Source organism: Sus scrofa, chromosome 10 (assembly GCF_054392235.1).
Source record: "Sus scrofa isolate SSC_HxYL_T2T_F1_AM1 chromosome 10, Sscrofa_HxYL_maternal_Yorkshire_Landrace_v2.0, whole genome shotgun sequence".
In the NCBI taxonomy this organism is placed as follows: Eukaryota; Metazoa; Chordata; class Mammalia; order Artiodactyla; family Suidae; genus Sus; species Sus scrofa.
Genome location: NC_139392.1, coordinates 8,731,735 through 8,753,289, shown reverse-complemented (window position 1 = coordinate 8,753,289; position 21,555 = coordinate 8,731,735). Strand labels below are relative to the sequence as shown.

The 21,555-nt window shown below is 38.2% G+C and overlaps 1 protein-coding gene across 1 annotated transcript in view; it reads left to right on the top strand.

Moving 5' to 3' along the window:
* The window catches only part of USH2A (usherin), an 837,868-nt gene that overhangs the window by 411,406 nt on the left and 404,907 nt on the right, over positions 1–21,555 (top strand). Inside the window, exons 34-36 of the mRNA XM_021064292.2 lie at positions 10,471–10,630; positions 11,946–12,117; positions 18,692–18,839. Coding sequence (XP_020919951.2) covers positions 10,471–10,630; positions 11,946–12,117; positions 18,692–18,839 — 480 coding nt within the window. The remainder of the gene's footprint in view (positions 1–10,470; positions 10,631–11,945; positions 12,118–18,691; positions 18,840–21,555) is intronic.

Genomic DNA, 21,555 nt, shown 5'->3' with positions numbered 1-21,555 from the left:
TGGGTGTGGCTTTACACCTGAGGACAAAATGATTCCAGCTCTGAAAAGCAGTTTGAAAGCACAGGACTGGACATTGGTTGTGGTTCATTGCTCAGCTGACCAACGAGAAGGGTGTTGGAAGTTAAGTTCTGTGACAAGCAGAAGAGCGATGACATTCAGACTTTAAAAAGCCTCCATTTTTATTAATTAGAAGGTCAAAAATCTGATTTTTCTAGAAGCAAAAGGCTGAGCAAACAGTCAGGGAGCAAGGGCTGTACACTGGCAGAGACAAATGCGCGCTGACTTGCCACTGCACTCTGGCATAGCTCATTGCTTTCCAGGCATCTGTGGAAAACACACTGCTTACAGGTCTGCTGCCTAAGATGTGTTCTCACTGACCCATGACCTAGCACTGGTTTTCAAGTTGGAATACCAATGGCAGAAGGAGCTGTGCTCAGTAACCACCCAGATGGTTCCCACATTTTTTTTATTTTATTTTTTCTTTTTTGTCTGCCCTGCAGCATATGAATTTCTCCGGCCAGGTCTCAGATCTGATGGCAGCCCCGGATCCTTAACCCACTGTGCTTAGGCAGGGATGGAACCTATCTATGTCCCAGGACTCCAGAGACACTGCAGATCCCATTGTACCACAGCAGGAACTCTGATTCCCAAGTTTTTAAACATCCAGGTGATAATTTATGGCATAATGCACAGGAAGGAGAGGGGGAAATCAGGAAAAAGCTGTATTTTTCTTTTGTGAAACGATAGTAGGAAGTCCTCAGAAAAAAGGACTAGAGACCATGCATCAGATAATAAAGAAGCCAAAACTGCTTTCTAATTTTCTGAAGGGAGAAACCAAGAAGAAGATACAAATTCCTCAGTTTACACCAGGAGTTAAAGGAAAATCATTGCCTGCTTATTGGTTCATTTTGTAAATTGAGATCAATGAAATTCTCCCAACAACAGCATGAAATCAATCGTAAAATAGCATATAATTCATGGCCAGTATTGTAAATTATAGTTTGCTTGACAGTAGTCGGTAAGGTTTCCATGCACTGGGATGCGTTTCCTTCTAACACGTCTCAGGATAATGCCTGTGGATCCATTTCTAATTCATATTAGAGTGATCTGTTTTTCCCTGTCCACAACTCCCGGTGTTTGATCTTATGTAAATGATGCAATCAAGCAAATGGGAAACAGGACGTTGGTGCTGAGGGACCCTGACAAACAGTGGCCTTCCATTTTTAAGGATCCCATATCTTGCATTTACTGCCTCAGATGTGTGTACATACCTGCGATGGTTTGAGTCCATTGATCCATTACATTGCCCTTGAAAGACCTAATCAGATCTGTACAGACATATTACCAAATCAGATGCAGTCAGGGAGGGAAGAGAAGCATCAACACATTCCTCTTTGCTTTAAATTTTAAATCGCTGGCTTTGTTTATGGCTTCACCCCTGAAGAATGCCTTCTGCCTGCTTCCCCCGGAATCCTCTTTTTTCACTGTTTTAATTATTATTATTTTTTTAAATCTCCCTTTTTCACACAGTGACTCCTCCGCCCTCCCCCACCCCCACCTGATGCTGCCTCCTCTTTTCTTTCTCTCATTTCCCTGTCCCTTGTCCTGGCCATCTCCTCCCATTTTACCAAGGATTTCCCAATCAGGTCACCTGTGCAGCTCTTTCCACCCTGTATCACGTTAGCTTCTAGTCCCTTCTTTTTTTCATGCCTCATTATTCAAAGGACACTGGTGACACTTCATCTTCTTATGGAAATACATTGAGAATAATCCACTTTGGGGTGGACAGGACAGGCATAAAAATGACTTGGAAGTCAAGAAAGCTATTTAATCAGGCTGGCTTTCTTCTATACTATAGAGTTGATAGTTTTTTAAATTTTCAGAATCCAAAGAAAATCCTCAATTCCTAGGGTAGTAAAAGTAGAGCCATCGGATTTCCCAAACCAGATATGTGGCCTAACAGATTATTTTTTTTTGGGGGGGGGGAGAATTAATTTATCTTTAACAAATTGGATGAAATATTAATTCTGCATAGGTTTGAAAATCTTGGCTGTGTGTTCCTCAGAAGCATAAATGAAGTGCCAGTTGCACATGGAACCTTTGTAAATCTCAGTCGATAAGACACCCATCCATAGCTCAATTTCTGTGCATGTTTGTCTTTATTTTTATAGCTTGGCTTAATATCTGACTTTACTCTCATACAGTTTAGTTATTAGTCAATAAACCACAGTCACTCTCAAGGGTCCCCCACCCACCCACCCTGTAGATGGTGTGAGAACTTCCAGGGTCTTATATGGTTTCTTGGCATTTAGAGTGTGGCCCTTCAGGGTGCTTTCCTCCTCTATGCAAAGGGATCACTCTTGAGATAACCCCTCAGATCTAGTAGATGTTTTTACTACTTCATTGCCATATTGGGAAACAGAAATCGGGCAGTGTTTCCTGTGGCCCCACCTGCCCACATCCACCAAGGTCTTTTCTTTGACTGGCGTCTGTCTCCCCCCTAAGACTCTACCTTGACCACAGATGTCAGAGGTGAGAGCCCTCCCCCCAAGAGTCTGCACGTGTATTTCTCCTTCCTTCTGCCTTTAGCCCATCAATCTGTGGAATCTGAGGTGGGGAAGTGATGGAGGGTCTATGCACTTCTTATTTCTCCCCAACATTGTATCTGAACCTCACATCCTCTCTCTTCCCCCTCTGTCCAGGAGGGTTTTTTCCTGCCTTCTGACCAGATACATTCTGTCTGTAAAGAGTACCTATTTTATTGATAGATTCTGAACTTGTAATTTAATTGAGAGAAGCTTAAATGAGGGAAAGACAAAGGGTCAGAGGTAGGGAAGAGCAGAAGAAAAAAAGACATAGGTTAATAGGACAACTACATTGATCTCAGCTCCCACAGCACAGACAACAATTGGGGTTTAGAGGAGGAAGCTATACCTAAGAGCTCCAACTTTAGCCCCCACTTGCTTCTTCCAGATAATTAGCCAAACCATGAGAGGAGAAAATAAAGACAATAAATACAATGAAGGGAGAAACGAGGTAACATGACAAGGATTGCTGAGGAGTGCCAAGGGTCCAGTTCAAATCAGAAAACCTAAAATTATACTAGATTCTTTTTACTATGTTCAGCAATGTCTCTCAGTCACATCTTAGAGCTAATGCTTCTGTATTAGAGAAATAAGATGATGAAATTTATCCACAGCTAGGAATTGGGAAAGCAGATATAGAAGAGAATTGAGGAAGTAGAAAACTCTAGGGACCCAGAGAGTATGGCTTTGAAATGGATGATCAAAGGTTATAGTAAGAAAAAACACAAATGTTCCAATACTCTGGAAATAAGATAAAAGAGGCTGAACATTTTGTGGGGGCAAAGGAGTGATTGTGTTGATGTGATAAGTGGAAGAGGTGGGAATTCACCAGTTTGTGGTCAAGAGAGGGCAGCTTTTAGATTAAGAATCTTGGAAATATTTCCAAAGATGATCAAGGAGTGGGTATAACTCGGCAGCACATTGAATAAATGAAGCAGAAGTGAAGGGCATTACATTTGAGGAAGTTAAAGTGAAGCCAGATTCAGAGATGAGTCATCCATGAGGATGTTGGAGCTGCCAAAAAAGGGATTATGATTGAAAAGAAAAGTGAGCCAATGCTGAAGTCATTGAGGGAAGGAGAAGTATGATGTAGGAAGTGTAATAGGGCATGTGTCAAATATGTCTTGGGCACACATTTCCTTAAATAATGAATTGATATTGGTAAACCCTGCCTGTCTCTTCTCCACCTAATATATGCATGTATATCACAGAATTTGAAAAATATATGTAACCAAAAAATTAAATTTAAGTCATCTATACAACCTCCCCTTGAGAAAACCACTGTTAATAATTTTGGTATATCTCTGTCCTCTTTTTTTTTTTTCCATGAAGTGTTCATGTTTGGGAACTATGTTTTGCCATTCCAACAAGTACAGCTTCTCCTTTTTCTTGTTTTTCAATAGCAAATCACCTTCATCTCTCAATTACATTTGTTGGATGAATTGTATTCAATAGATTCTTGGTGATTTTTAGATATTACTCTATTTCTTAGAACAGATGGCAATCTGGGTTAGGAGCACTGATAGAAGTCTTCCTCTGGTCTTGCCCATTCATTTACTCCACAAACAAAGCTGTGCAAATTGGATCTCACCAATCCTGGAGTTTATTTGATGAACACAAAAGAAAATATCTTTCTGTATGTGAAGAATTTCCCTTCTCCTGGGAAGGATATAAGGTCAAGAAACAAATGACAAGGCAAATTCTGACATGTTTCTGGTAATTATGATAAGTGACTAAACAAGGAGATATGACAGAATATCTGGGGGTGGCCACACTGTTAGATGATCAAGAAAGATCACTCAGAGGAGGATGAGCCTAAAGAATGAGACAAATTCAGCCAAGTGAAAAGTAGGAGAAAACTGGCCCCAGGCCGCTTTTGCAGCTCCAGGCAGCTTCTCCAACCCAGTATCCTAGAGCATTCATGCAAACCCAAGGCCCCAGCTCACCCCTGCACTAGGCTCCCGTGGCCTCATGTGACTCCTTCAATTACAGATGTCTTTCTCAGATCCAGGCTCTCAGGAAGTCCCCAGGAAACCAGGCCATTGGCCAACCAGGTTCCAGCCAGTTCCAATGGCCACAGGTAGCTCCCATGTACCAGATTCAACCTCTGTAGCCCCAGTTTTAAGTCCAACTCCCGCACATCCTCAGGCCTTTGGCCCAACCATGTGCAAAACCAGCTCCTGCAGACACAACCTCCAAGTCAGCTTCTGAGGTCCCAAAGCAAAGGCCAGCTCTGGTAGTTCCAGGTCCAGGCTTGTCCTAGATCCAAGCCAGTCCTCATGTCCTCAAGCTCCAAGTCAGCTCTCACAATAACTGGCTCCTAGAATAGCCAAATACTGGACCAGCCACTACAAGCTCAGATGTTGGACCCACCCAGTAGCCCAGTCCTAGGCACCTGGTTAATTGCCCAGGACCCAGGATCCATTACACATCATGTAGATACAGATTGTAGGTGCATCACTGTAGACTCAAGTGCCAGGCCTGCCCTAGAAAAACTGGGCTTAAGACTCAGCCCAATGAACCCAGGCACCAGCCTGTTCCCATGTAATCAAGGGATGAAGCTTTCTCAAATAGCATATACCGTAATCTATAGGATCATGAATAATCAAGGAAATATGACACCACCTAAGGAAACCAATAAAACTCTCATGAGTAACCCTAAGCAAATGGAGATCCATGAATATCGATAAAGAGTTCAGGATAATCCCCTTAAGGAAATACAGTGAACTACAAGAAAACAAAGATACACAACTAAATAAAATTAGGAAAATAATGTATGAACAAAATGGGAAGCTCAACATAGAAATAGAAACCACTTGAAAAAACAAACAGAAATCCTAGAGTCAAAGAATCTAAAAACTGAACTGAAAAAGTCAATAGATTCAAGAGCAAATTCAACGAAGCCTAAGAATTTGTGAACTAGAAGACAGGTCATTTGAAATCATATAGTCAGAGAAGCAAAAGAAAAAAAAAAACTGAGTGAAAGAGAGTGAAGGAGGCTTACATGAATTATGGAACACAATTAAAAGAACCAATTTACACATCATTGGAGTCCTAGGAAGAGAGGGAGAAAGGAGCAGAGAGCTTATTACAAGGAATAATAGCTGAGAACTTCCCTAATTTGGGGAGATATTTGGATGTTGAAGTTCATGAAGGTAGTAAGTCACCCCAAATATTCAAGCCAAACTGATCTCCAAGACACACTATGATAAAACTGTCTAGAATTGAAGACAGTGAATTTTAAAACAAGAGGAAAAAAATCTCAAAAATGAAAGAATTCCCATAAGTTTATCAGTGGATTTCTAGGCAGTAACTTCACAAGTAAAGAGAGGGTAGAATTATATATTCAAAGCACTAAAAGAAAAAAAAAATGCCAACCAACAATATTTTCACCAGCAAAGTTGTCTTTCAGGAATGAAGGATACATAAAAACTTTCACAAAGAAACTACAGCTGGAGTTGATCACCTCCAGACTTGCCTTACACAAAATGAAGAAATAGAAGATTTGAACAGACCGATTGCTAGTAAGAAGATTGAAACAGTAATCAAAAACCTTGCAACAAAGAAAAGCTCAAGGCAAGATAATTTTCCTGGTGAATTCTACTGAACATTTAAAGAAGAAGTAACATGGGTCTTTCTCAAAGTCTTCCAAAAAACATGAAGAGAGGGAAAGATTCCCAAGCTCATTTTATAAGACCAACACTGCCCTGATACCCAAGCCAAACAAGGACACTACAGGAAGAGGAAATTATAGGGCAATACTCCTGATGTACAGATGCAGAATTTCTCAAGCAAAGAGTAGAACACCAAATTCAATGGCACATTAAAAGCCTCACACACCATGATCAAGTGGGATGGATCCCTGTGATTCAAAAATAGTTCACCATACATGCCAATCAATAAATATAACATTTCATTAATAATATAAAAATTAAAATCATATAAAAAATCTCAATAGATGCAGAAAAATCATTTGACAGAATCTAACAAGATAAAATTTTTCAACAAATTGGGTATAGAAGAAACATTCCTCAACATAATGAAGACTATGTATAATAAGTCCACAGCTAACATCATATTCAGTAGCAAAAAGCTAAAAGCATTTCCTTTAAAATCAGGAACAAGACAATGCTTTTATTCAACACAGTATTGGAAGTCCTAGCCAATGAAATCAGGAAACAAATAAATAAAAGGCATGCAAATAGGAATTTAAGGCATAAAATTACTTCTATTTCCAGAAGACATGATATTATATCCTAAAGACTCCACCAAAAAACTCTTGGAAGAGTAAATAAATTCAATCAAGTTGCCTGGTATAAAATCAACACACGAAAAGCAGTTGCATGTTTATATACCAAGAATGCTTATACTCTGCTCACTATAATCTATGCTCCACCCAACACCCAGTGTGATTTTCACAAAATCCATATCTGCCCATGCAACTGCTGTGTTCAGAATCCTCTTGTGGCTTTCTAAGTAGGTTCTCAGATTAAAACCCACAACCCATGCAAAGACCTACAAGGCTCATGTGATCTGGGCCTTTATTGTATCTCTGATGTTACCTCTTAATTCTTTCTGCCCAATTTGCTGTGCTCCAGCTATGGTAGACTTCTTGCTTTACCCACACCAGGTATATTCCCCCTTCCAAGCCTTTGCTCTGCATTTCCCCCTCTCCTGGAATTGGCCTTCACTCAGAATGCCCACAACTTTTACCATCACTCTTTCTTTGCCAAAAAGCCTTTGCCAGAAATGTAATCTTGTTTGTGTGGGCTCCAGTGACTCTTAATTTTTTTTCCTTCTTTCAGTTTTACTGACATATATTTGACATACAGCACTTTACAAGCTTAAGATGTGCAGCATAATGATTTGATTTACATATATTGTAAACTGATTTTGACAATAATTTTAGTTAACACTCCTGAGCACTCCTGATTATTCTTGCTCTGTTCTGTTTTCTATGGCACTTTTCATATCTTATAGAACTAACAGCCTTAAACCCTAGTCAACATTCAATCTAAAGCCATGCTAATCTCCTAAAATTCATCAGCCTTCCCAAATTTCTCAATACGTTAAGTAGTCTAGGGGTAAAGGCTAACCAGGAATCGAAGACTTGACAAGATTGGTATTTTCTACTTCAATCCTGCCTCACCTGTCATACTGGCCCTCTCTAGCAGTATGACCCTTTTAAGCAAACTCACCTCCTCATCTTAGTCTCGCCATGTCCCAACCATAACATACATGGATGCTTCCCAATCTATGGAGAAGAAGATTCTGTTAGAGTGGATTCCAGGCACAGACAGTAATCCTATAACTAATTGCTTCAGGAAGCTAATGCCATTCAAGGCAGATATCCTGGGTAAGTTTCAGAATTCCATCCTCAAGGTCACCTTTAAAGCATGGAGCCTATAGTGGGGCATTCAGTGATAAGGAGATATTGTGCTATGGTGACACTATGATGGTGCATTCTCACCCCTCCAGCTCAAGATAACTAAGGACTCCCAAATATGCAAGTCGTTTCCAGCAAACACAAGTACCAGGTCACTTAAGAATGCTATGATTTCTTCACCAGTCTCAAACTAGGTAGCTGAATCCCTGCCTCAACAAGCTAGAATGTAAGAAAGCAAGAAAACTGTTGCACCACAGAGTTCACTGACCAAAGAACATTATAGCATCCAGTCTGGTTTTTGGCTGACCAAGACACTCAGGTATGACTAAGAGAAAGTCTCATTCAGAATATTCCAAAGTCACTTGGAATCAGCCCTATGAAATACTGTCTCCGGCTGCCACATATCCATTCAGAACAGATGGATATATTCTCATGTTTACATATGACAGCTTTGCCCTAATTGCACTGACTAACCATCAGGGATTTCCCCTTTCCTCTAGGCTCTCTGTCCTTTGAAACTGGATTTTGAGTCAAATCCCCAGCATCCCTTTCTCAGGAGTGCAAGGAATTCTGATAGATGGGAGAGATGGGATGCTGAGGTCATCAGGTTCCTGAGAATCGGAAAGAGAAGACGATGAAAATAGGGACACAGCCGATATAATATATTAACAGACACATTGTAGTTTTGGCCAAGATTGGACCTACCAGTAGGACCTGTTTTGTTTTGGGTTTTTTGGTATGAAGTTTTTCCACAGTAAATAGTTTAAGCTCTTCATTGCGTCTGAGTCCACTGTTTCCTAATTTTTAACTTGGTAGGTTTCATAGAATGTTTTTCCAAATGAGGCCACCCCAGTTCCATCTGACTTGTGTATACATGGTGTAGCTGTTCCTGCCATCCCTCAGAGGTCCCAGTTCCGTCTGACTTATGCATACATGGTGTAGCTGTTCCTGCCATCCTTCAGAGGTCCCTGGCAAGGCCATGCTCTTTTCATACCAACTTCAAATTGCCTTCACCACTTCCTTCTAACCCCATTTTCTGGGGGTGCCCCCACCTCAACTTGGTACTGTTGAGTTCCTGTAGGATAAATTTGTGAAGCAAAGAAGGCTTAATCATAAAGCATTGCCAGTCTCTTCTTGATCATCACTTTTTGTTCTAGAGTAACTATATTTAGTATAAAAAATTTTTGCTTTTATTCTGATGATCTACATATTGAATCAACTGATTATACTTTGCATGAAAATCAGTATTCTCTTCCCAGTTTACTTTTGCTATCAGTGCAGTGCAAAATCTATTTCCCTGAAGTACGTTGCATTTCATTCATCTGTTTAAAGGTGAAATTATAATGGTTCAAGGTCAAAGATCTTTAAGAAGATGGGTTGCTTCCATTGTAACTACCTTATTTCAAAAATATTCCAGAAAAGAATGATTTTTTTTCTAGCAGTATAAAAGTGTGAACTGTGTTTAAATCTTGGTAAAGTTGACTCAGCTTTGCTTAGATTTGTTCAACAAAATAACTGTTGATAACTTTATAAATGAAGTGTCCAGGGTATTTCAGAATTGAATTCATAAATTATAGACTACTTTCTTCTCAAGCGAGAGAATATGGGACTTATTAGACAGATAGGTATAAAGTACTAAGCAAGCTCAGCAGAGGGAGAGATTATTACTGACTAGGGTACTCTCCTCTCTCTTGATCATCTTTCATACCTAGCTCAACTATATCTTGATCATCTCATTCATTAATTCTTTCTTAATTTATCCAAACATATATTCAATCCTACAGTGCACCAGGCATTGTGCTAGATATTGAGGATCCAGAATGAATATAGCACCCTTAGAATGTTCAGTCCAATGAATCAGAGAGTCATGGAAACAAATAATTATGACAGTGTGGTAAGTGCTATGCTAACGGTATGCACAAAACCCTGTGAGATGAAGATGAGGATAATAGCTCCACTTTGTGCCAGAGGTCACTGGCACTATGTGTTAGGGAAATCTTCCAAAAGAAATTGGCATTTGCACTGAGCCTGGAAGAATTGAAGGTCAAATAATAGGTAGTAGGTCAGGTGGACAGGAGAAGAAAGGAATTCAGCAAAAGGAATTACAAGAGCAAAGCTACACATTTGCATTTCAAAAGCAAGTCCTGTTGTCTTCAAATATGCTTTAAAAATAATTTAAATGTCTCATTCATTTTTTAACAGAGCCCTTGAACTAACTCTAAACTCAGAAAATGATTTACCTGGTCACAGTCAATCAAGGAAACAGTCAAATTGCTAACAGAAAAAAGTTAAACCAAGAGTTTGACTGATACTGGTCTGTTTAAAAATAACAGCGTTTTTAAAGGATAAAAGAGTCTATATTTTATTGCTATTGATTTTTATGACTGTTGATTCTTATTTTAAGCTTTAACAGTTCTAAGAAGTAGGAAAGTAGAAGATAAGTGAGGTCCAAATAAAAAATATGATGGTAAATAAATTCTTGTTTCCCTCCCCCCCTAGATTTAGCAGCATTTACACCCCACCAGTTTCGACTCAGTGCCTGTACACGTGTGGGATGTACAAATAGTTCCATGGTCACACTGTCCACAGCACAGCTGCCACCAGAACATGTCGATCCCCCGATTCTGACCATCCTGGATTCTAGAACTATATACGTACAGTAAGTAGAAATGTCACTGTCACACACCGGTTCCTGCAAGAATCCCAGTGAGTTCAATCAAGGGAAAGGTTTGTGACAGAAAATTAATTTTATTGTGATTAAATGCATAGAAGTGATTAGTTCAGTGGTTCTGGGAACCTTTGATTATCACTTGCCAACTTAATTTCCATTTTGTCTTTATGCAATCAGGCTGAGCTACACATGTATGCAGATTCTGTGCAAACTTCAGTAAGGGAAAAACTGACCATTTACATGATGGCCTTGGGTTTTTCGTATGTGAGGCATTATTTGCCATGATTTGGAATAAGAGAGTATAAATATATTTTTTTCTTTTTGAAAAAATAGGATTGTCCTGTTCCCATGCAGGTTAAGTCAGAAAGAAGCTGTCATATATTGGCAAGTTCAGATTATTTTTTATATTAGTGGTTGTTATCCTTTTCCTAATCCATGATTTAATTCACTTCATCCTGAATTAAAACTGAATAGACCTCTCTTCCCACCAAATAATACCTGTTTACATTCATCACTCTTGGTCTCAGTTTGAACTGAATAAATTATGATATTTATTTAAGCTGAAAAACATTGATTCATATCCCATTGTTCTAAGTCTAAACTCTCCTATTGGTTTTCCTGAGCCCACTTTACTGACTTTAAAAGATTTCTCACCACTCTAATTATTTCTCAGTTTCCCAATTTCTGTCTATTCCATGACTTGTCCTGCTCATTCCCACTGACACCTTGTAGCCCTGATCTGGAATATCCTCTACTTTTCCTTCTGCCGACCAAATCCTGTCGATGTATTATGTATCCAATCTAATGTAGCTGGGTGGTGTGTCACCTTAGTCAAGTTCTATTTATCTACTTCAGCCTCCTTCTAGTCCTCACCTATTCTGTATTCTGTACTTGCTTATTAACTCTAGGTTAGATGGCTGCATTTATTTCAAGACAGTTATGACTTAAAAACTAGGTAATTCTCTCCCTCTCATTTCTCAGAAGATCTCAGACATTCTGCTTCTCCCAATTTTTGTTCTGTGGTGCGAGTTCAAAGTCAGGTGCTCACTCATATAATTTTGTATTGTTAGCTAATTGAAATTATACGTAGCTAGAGAGCAGTCACTATGTCATATTTTTATACTATTCAGAATAGAGCTTTAGCAGCTACTTTTTTTTTAAGTGAATCACTTTTGAGCTCTCGGTGTGTTACTTTACATAGATAGCATACAACCAAGTTCACACGTATCCTTTAAAAATCCTGCACATTTCAGATTTGACTTGAACGTATGATGATAATAATGCTATATTTTTCCATTCCCAGGTGGAAACAACCAAGAAAAGTAAATGGAATTCTGGAGCGCTATGTATTATATATTTCAAATCACACGCATGATTTTACCATTTGGGATGTCATCTATAACAGCACAGAACTTTTTCAGGATCACATGCTACGAAACCTCTTCCCTGGTACTAAATATCTCATCAAGCTAGGAGTAAGTTCACTTTACTTTTCTCATTTTCTCTGTCTGTATCCCTTCCCTTGCTGCTTCCCTTTCTTTTGTCTCATCTTCTCTCCATCCTTCACTTAACAACAAAGTCTCACGTATTGTTACTTATGTTGAAAACTCACCTCACATACAAAACAAAAATCCTGCTGATCTGCTACTATGTATTTATTTCATGCTATGCAAAATGACGGAAGAACAAGCTGAATCAGTAGATTTCTCCAAATCTAAAGTGGGATGATCAGAAATTATTTCTTTTTAGTTATTTGCACAATATCATAATCGTCGAGGGCTTTTTGAAAGAAAAAAAAAGTGCTTGGATTATTAAGGTTATTTCCCCCTAGAACTGGTATCATTGAGAACAAGGCACAGTGTGAAAATGTAGGTCTTATATCTTTAAATGAAGGTTTAAATGACCCCCAAATAGTCCTGATTATTATTATATTCTGGTTTACATTACACTTCTATCTTGAGAGAAAGTCTCTTAATAAAACCCTGGAATCAACACAGTTCAGGCAGGCAATAGCATTTTTTTTTAATGCAAAATAGCACTTTTCCACAAAGGTCTTTTAAAAGACCTTGATATTACTGTGGAATTTATACTCAGTAGTTCCTTTTGTTTTTTGATGAAATATAATCTTTTTTAAGTTTAATAGCACATCTGAAAATAACTGAATATAAACATGAGATTGTCCCTATTTGTTTTAAACACACTCTTCATTTTATAGCAATACCTATATAAGGATATTTGCTTTGATAAATGCCATAGAAAATATTCTGCTCTTGATTATGAATAAATTTACATTTATGTAGACACTGTGTATGCATTCATTTTACTTAACATGCTCTTGAATGCTCTAAATATTATACCACGAGAAAATAAACTACATTCAACTGTTGCTAACTGTCTGACCTGACACCACAAAACAAGGGCAATCAGACAGTGTTAAGACTCCTGTTCAGCACTGGCTCCATGTGCCTCGGTGTTCAGCACCCAGATGGGTTTGTGAATCAGCAAGTTGATTACTTAGTTTTATTACCCAAGATATAGGAAGTGTATTAACTTCATTTTCAAAAGCTAATAACCAAAGTCCACACTAGTTTCAAGACCGGTCATGTCAAATAAGAAAAAAATCCCTATTGCTTAGAAGCAACTGAAATTAAACAGAAATTATGGTGCTCTGGATTTGTGTTAGAAGGAGGCAGATGATGCGAAGCAAAGTTCTACTTTCAAGGCCATTTTTAGGATGTTCTTTGATGTCCACGAAAATCTATGTGAATCTCCTATATTTTATAAATCTGCAATAGCTTGAGAAATGCTACTAGATTGGGAGTATTTGGGGAGTAGATTAGGAGTTTGCTCTCCTGAGTTTTAGCTCAGATTTTGCCACTCACTGAGTGACCTAAAACAAATTCACTTAATTGCACTGAGTCTTATGTTCTTCAAGCCTAAAATCAGGACTTTGAATTAAGTGATTTTGGATGTTTCTTTCAACCCTAAAACTCTGTGATGCTACAAAGGTGACCCCAGACAATATTCCGTGGCGTCCAACAAGACCTGTCAGCCACTGAATAATGTTGATGCAGATGTCATAAAGATGTGGAAGTCTTTGCCCTAACTTTTGTCAGGAAAATAAATTTGTTCATATCGTTTTCGACTTCACTGTATTTATTAGGGCAGAAAATACACCGATATATTTTCAGGAAGTATCCAACTAAAATGTTTTTTGCTTTAACTCTGTTAACCAGTAAATTAAATGAACCAGAACATTTTAGGTTCATCTTGGTTAATTGAGGGATTAGTGTATATTTCACAGTTTCAACATAATAACTGGTTTTCAAGGTCGTTAGATTAATAGATGGAGATCAGGTTCTCAGCCAAGTGGTGTTGCCTTTGCAGATAGTCTTAGCATGTGGCCTAAGTGCTGGGAAACAAAACATACAGATAACAAACCTTTAGGCAGGCATTAGAGGGAAATACATAGGAATTGCATATGATTTGCTCCAGACTGGAGCAGGCATGTTATTTCATGTGGCTTCATTTCATGTTTCCTGTAGTTTCATAAATTTCTGAAGGGTAGAAACTGCATCTTTCCAAGTTCTATCTGTAGAGTTAAGTGTGGTATATGAGAACTGGACTCTCACAAACAATTCTTGAATGAATGAATGAATGAATGAATGAACACGGAGTATATTTATTTCATACAGAATCTCAGACTCCTGATATGAATCAAATAACTTGCTGCAAAATGTCAGAGCCAGGGACCGCGCTGTTCCAAATACATGCTCTTTCTTCTGGGAGAAACAGCATAATGAATGACTCCACTCAGCAAATGGCATTGAGAAGTGTGATAGTTTCTGGTAAAGATAAGAAGTCAGTAAATAATGAAGATAATAAGACAGACAGGTATCAAGATAGGTATGGTTTGATAATATTCATATCACTGCTAGCTGTTTGCTTCTTGATGGATTAAGCAGTATGTTAAGTGCTAAATATATTTCCTGGAAAAGATTATAGGAAATGATGAGCTTTACCTTTAAAAAAAAAAAACTATTTCTGGAGTTTTCATCATGACTCAGTGGTTAATGAACCTGACTATCGTCCATGAGAATGCAGGTTCCATCCCTGGTCTCTCTCAGTGGGTTAAGGATCCAGCATTGCTGTGAACTGTGGTGTAAATCGCAGATTCCACTTGGATCCCGCATTGCTGTGGCTGTGGCCTAGGCCAGCAGCTACAGCTTTGATTTGACCCCTAGCCTGGGAACCTCCATGTGCTGTGGGTGCAGCCCTAAAAAGACAAAAAGGCAAAAAATAATAATAATAATTTCTAAATAACACGGTCTTGGTCTTTTTCTTCATACTTGAGAATATGCTGCATTTTTAACATCATGACACCCTACCTAATCTGAAAACAAACTATTGGAAAAGAGAATGCTAGTTTTGGATGTTCTTGACAGTCATGATTTCAAAAATAATTGATATAGTTTTATTAGTTACGCATTTTATTTTACCAATTTTTTTTTTTTTTTTTTTTGTCTTTTCTAGGGCCACACCTGAGGCATATGGAGGTTCCCAGGCTAGGGGTCAAATTGGAGCTGTAGCCACCGGCCTACACCAGAGCCACAGCAATGCCAGATCTGAGCCATGTCTGTGACTTACACCACAGCTCATGGCAACACCAGATCCTTAACCCACTGAGCAAGGCCAGGGATTGAACCTGCCCTCATGGTACCTAGTTGGATTCATTAACCACTGTGCCACAACAGGAACTCCTATTGTGACAAAATTGAATCTCCTATTTGGACCAGCTACTCATTGAGGTAGTAGTGTGACTTCTCAATTTAAAAAACAAAAGCAGGAGTTCCCGTCATGGCGCAGCGAAAACGAATCTGACTAGGAACCATGAGGTTGCAGGTTCCATCCCTGGCCTCGCTTAGTGGGTTAAGGACCCGTCATTGCTGTGGCTGTGGTGTAGGTCGTAGATGCGGCTCAGATCTGGCATTGCTATGGCTGTACTGTAGGCCAGCAGTTGTAGCTCTGATTGGACCCCTAGCCTGGGAACCTACATATGCCACTGATGTGGCCCTGAAAAGACAGAAAAAGACAAAAAACAAACAAAAAACAAAAATGAAAACATCGTTGTAATTGATAAAAGCCGTAGGAAATGGGTGGAAACCCCTTATTATTTTAATTGCTCAGAGGCTTTCAAAGACCTTACCATTTCATGAAGACAGCATTGATCCATCCCACTATTTTGTTTTTCCAAAGTAGAATTTTAAACAGCATTCAGTTGCATTCAATGCAGTGGCCTCTGGTGCTGGCAGGCCAAATAAGATACTGATTGGCTCACTTTCATTTAGATGATATCAGTTAGATTAGACCAACCAGAAGCAACTTTAAGAACACTTATTTCCTTATTGAGGGCACTATGATGCTGCACTGCTCACTTAGCACCTCTAGATGCATACAAAAAGAATGTGGAAAAAAAGAACAAAAATAAAATATTTTGCAGGTAATTCTATTGTTTCAGCAGCCCCTTTGTAAATTCAGTTTACAAGAAAATTTCTCTCATAAATGCCTTGGCTTCTTAAGAGGCTTTTTATCAAGCTTGCTAGTTTGGGTCTCTGATGATACAGCCCAACGAACAGTCCTTCCAAACCAGAGGGTGTCTTCATCAATCCCAGAATTCTCTATTCCCAAATTCTCAAAGTGAAATTTAATTCACACTCAGTTTTAATTATATAGTAAATCTATCTATTTATATACATAATTTAAATATATTTATATATAATACATAGTAAATATATATATTTAAATATATGTATAGTACAAGTAGGAGAGAGAAATGGAGAGAGGGAGTATATGTAGTATTTCTTGGGAAGAGTTGGTAGGGAGAAATTCTTAGGCCATGAATAAGAGAAACAAAAGTGACAAATAGACTATTATTAGGATTAAATCCCAGTGTGGTGTGAGTTTCTTAGTAACATGCTGCAACATTTTTCCCTTCCTGAGGGGAAAAAAAAATCTAGGAAAGCAAGTGGACAGGTTTATCTCTCTCTAAGGGCTAGAAAAAATGCTCCTTTGTCCATTTTCCTTTGATAACTCATCTGTCCCACGTGGCTTCTTTCCCAGCTATGGTTTCTGGTGGACTTTTAGTACGTTGGACATGTATTAATTTTTCTGTTTCAGTGTTCAGGGAGTTGTTTCTTGAGCTGACAGCGATATGTCCTAGAGCCTGGAATCACAAGCTCAATTGATTTCTCTTTATTTGGAAAGATTCCGTTTTCAGGAGGAGTCTGGTTTATCTCTTACATAGATATGCACGCGCCACAGCTGAGGCATTAGGGGAAACCCACAGAGGTTAATTAGGTCCCCAATCTTAATGCAATTTCATGCCCAGGCCACAGTTGAACCCATCTGAAACTTGCTTACACTGAGAAATTATTCTGTTGTCTCTTATAATAGGAAGTGAGATGGATCTCTGTGTCTCCTGACCATTTATTGCTACTCGTAACAAAGAGTTTGCAACTATTTGCAACAACTTTACAAATAGTATACTTCAGTATAGGAAAATGTCTTTATGAGTCAGTCAGCTTTCTCCTGTCTTCAGGAAGAAAGAATACCAATGGCTGTCAGTATCAAAAGGTCATTTCTTCAATATCAAACTAAAAAGCAGGCAGGAAGAAATAGAGAGGTATTTCATTTTTTTTGCCTTTATTTTTTAATTGAAGTAGAGTTGATTTACAATGTTGTGTTAGTTTCAGGTGTATGGCAGAGTGATTCAGTTATATATGTGTGTACACACACGCACACACATATAAATCTATTCTTTTTAAGATTCTTTTCTACTATAGGTTATTAAAAGATATTTAATACAGTTCCTTGTGCTATATAGTAGACCACTGTAAGTTATCTATTTTATTTATAGTAGTGTGTATGTATTGATTTCAGACATTTTTTAATGTTAGTAATATCTACCTTCCATGAAAATGGACTGAATAATTGCCTGCTTTTCACATGGCCCTATGATTTTGCTTCATCTCCTTATTGCTCTTGTTAAAATGTGGTGCTTTTTGGAAAGACTTTTACATTTTATTTTATAAATTACAGCTGTAACTTAAAGAGGTACTGAACAAAAGTTATGTGTCATTATCAAATATCTGTGTTATAGAAAGACATATTTGCCAATATTTACTACAGATGTAGGCTGGAAAAACTAGGTATGTCTCAATTTCCTGGAAAAATACTTAACTGGTAAGTTAGGTAGGGATGATATTTTCTTAATACACTTGAACATTTCTTTTGGAATTATTTGCAGTTTATGATGAAAGTGTTCACAGAAGTTTCTGAATGTCTTTAACATCTTTCTTTCTTTAGTTTCTGGCATTCGTTAGGGAATCAGGGGATTCTGTGATCATTTTAAGTTCGTTGGCTGTGAAATGAAGCTCACTTCTTTTGGCACATGTAAATGAATTGACCCTTTAAGCCATTAAACAGCCACTCAGCAACTGCTCTATTGTTGATTTGTAAGAAATATTGTTTTATTTCATATCACAGTGTGTTATACTTTAAACGTATTGCTCACACTATAATAAACAGAAAGTACTTATATTTTCTGTGCATCTTTTTTCCTCAAGAGATCACTTGTTTTGTCCTGAAGTAGTCTTCAACCTCTAGTATTTTTCTCATGTGTGTATGTGTGTGTGTGTGTGTGTGTGTGTGTTGAATTCATCTTAGGAACCTTTGTGTGAGGATAATTTCATTGTGGCTATACATACAGTCAATATATGCCCCATCTTAGGCTCCTACTTGGGATATACATTTTAATTCATACATTCTTACATACTGGGTTATTGTTTAATTATTGGAGGGCTGTCTCATGTCCTAAAAAGCAAACTCATTAAACATCAAACCTCAGTACTGAAACACATTTATTTTGGGGGCCTGAAAGAGCTTTGTTTCAAGAGTCTGAAACTCAAAAGATGAATTCTGTCTCTTCAGTGCTCATCTAAACTTTGTGGACTGAGAGTGAAATGTGCTTTATTTTGCCTCTCTGTCCAGGCTTGCACGGAGGGTGGGTGCACAGTGAGTGAGGCCAGCCAGGCCCTGACTGACGAGGGGGCCCCTGAAGGCGTGCCAGCCCCCAAAGTGCACTCATATTCACCTCACTCCTTTAACATCTCCTGGACAGAGCCTGCACATCCGAATGGTAAGTGAACTCTTTTAGCCTCAAGTTAAAAAGATGATTAGCAAAGGTAAATTAATATTCTAAATGGCAGCTTATATGTGGTGCTTAATTTTTAATGATCATTTTAGCACATAAAATACCTGAGATAGTATCATTGTCTGTAGTTGGGAGATTGTGGTTTTTAGGTGAACACACAATTTTGGTGGCTCAAAAGTGCTCCCTTTTGATAGTTCTTATGTACTGCATCTCATTGTTTAAATATGTTCCGGAAGAGGTGAAGAGAACAAACCATGATTCCCCAAGAATGCCCTTGTGAGAGTGACATTATGTTTTCAATGACTTTCTGGTTGTGACAGTCTGTACTTCTTTCTTAGGGAAGTTGGGAGGTAGGAAGTTCATGCACATATTGTATTTCAAACTGCTTTTGCTTTAATAAGTTTATCTTAAAAGAGACCACTTGGAACTCTCTATTTCTTAATATATTATTTATAAATATTTCAACATGCGGTTTTTAAACAATGCACACATTAAATATATATACATTTACACTTGTTTAACCTAAAATAGATTGTGTATATTTCTAAGTTATATAAAATAATGTGTATAGATATGTGTGTGTGTGTGTATATTCTCTTTGCAGAGTTTATAGAGAATTAAGTTAGCCATTTAAGGTTTGCTAAAATCTTATTGTAAAGAATTTAAAATTTCTTGGGTTAGAAATTGCTTTATTCATTTTTTTGGAAATATCTCTAAGGTCCGCATGGCATAGTGTCATTTTCCCACACCACTAGAGCTTACATAATACCAAATTTTATTCTTCTTTAAGACAAATATCAAGAAGGCATTTAGTATCATAGAAACTGTAACTCATTACTGAAAATTGGAATGCCTCTTTTAGCACAGTGAGAAAGAATGAAAGAAAAAAATTATGATTTTATTAGTTTGTCTTATGTTTACTATGATATTATTCCAGTCATCTCACTTTAATTAAACTTTTGGAAAATGCATGAGATATATTTGAGGTAATGGAGAGAGCTCTAATAATTAGGGTGAGAGATGATCTCTGCTCTTGAAGTTACCCCTATACAATTCAAAATTTCCTAATAAAAAAAATAAATGGATTTCTGGAGTTCCTGTCATGGTGCAGCGGAAATGAATCCAGCTAGGAACCATGAGGTTGTGGGTTCGATCCCTGGCCTCCTTCAGTGGGTTACAGATCTGGTGTTACCATGAGCTGTGGTGTAGGCCACAGACATGGCTCGGATCTGGCATTGCTGTGACTGTGGTGTAGGCCAGCAGCTGTAGCTCTGATTTGACCCCTAGCCTGGGAACCTCCATATGCTGTGGGTGCAGCCCTAAAAAGAGAAAGGACAAAAAAAATGGGTTTCTATTTGATACCTAAATTAAGGAATCAAAAGTCTTGTCATACCTTGTGCCCCACAGAGAAATCTAGTCCATAGGTAGCAATGAAAATGTTCATGATTTATTCTGATTGGCTTACTCTTAAATGCTAGTACAGGATTTGTATAGTAGAATATTTTTTTAAATCCCAGTTGGTAGGTGTAACTACAGTTGCACCCAGAATCCTAGGTTGATCAGAGAAATACTTTCTACACTTCGGAGAATCTTTATCTATTATCTGTTATATACTTACAAGCAGTTCTAAGATATATTCATTGGGTAATAAGAATTTGGAAGAGTTAGAAGAATGGTGTTGGCATGTTCATTTATTTTAAAGTCTGTATTTAATCACAGCAGAATTTTCAGAATTTGTCTTGTGAGGCAATGATTAGACATTTTTTAAGTAATATTTTTCACCTTAAGAAAAATTCTGATTTTCACTACTTCTCTCTTCACTTTCCCCCAAATTTCCAGTGTTTGGTTTCCATTGTCCATTGTCTAGAGAAAGATAATTTGATTGTCTGAAAACATCATGGAAAAGTTCATCCATTTTCAAAGCCCCCACACTTCCCCCTAAAATCCCAGACGATAAATTCCAAATTCCTTAGTCAGGCATTCACGTCGCCCCCAGCTTGTGACTTGACCTGCATTGACATAGCCTTGCAACACATTTTCCCTTCTAGCCACTTTGAATCCTTATGGCTTGGGGTAGGGGTGGAAGACATGGGTCTGGCGTCAAAGAGGCCCAGAGTCAAACCTTATCTCCAATGAGTATTAATTGTGTTCCTTTGGAAAAGTTACTGCATTCCATGAACCCCAATTTCCTTGGATTATAAAATAGGACCCTACCATCTCTCTCCCTTTACCTGTAAAACTATAACTCACTCCTCAGGGCTAAGTATAGACCTCTTGTATAATGAAATCATTCCACTCTTCCTTGCTTGTAAGTCAAGATTTCGCTCTTCTCTTGACCGTATGTCCTCTTCCTGTTCCCTTATCATGACACGCACTGCATTCCTCCATGGCTCCAGCTTATCTGGGTACATGTCCAACATGCCCACCAGATGATAAGAACCAACCATCACTTATTCTTTCTCTTTCCCTTCCCAGAGCCTAACACAGTGGAGTACTTTCTGTCATTACTTGTAATACTTGGTTCATGTAGTTACTTCCTGTGAAAATTTCATTCTATCAGTGGCATGTATGCTATAGCATCGTGGCTCTCTGATGGTAACCAGTAGACAGGAGAGGAGCAGTTACGGGCCAGATCCTGAAATACATTCATTTGAAATGTATTTGCTCCTGAAATAGATGTATTTAGCTGTGTGGGGGTCTG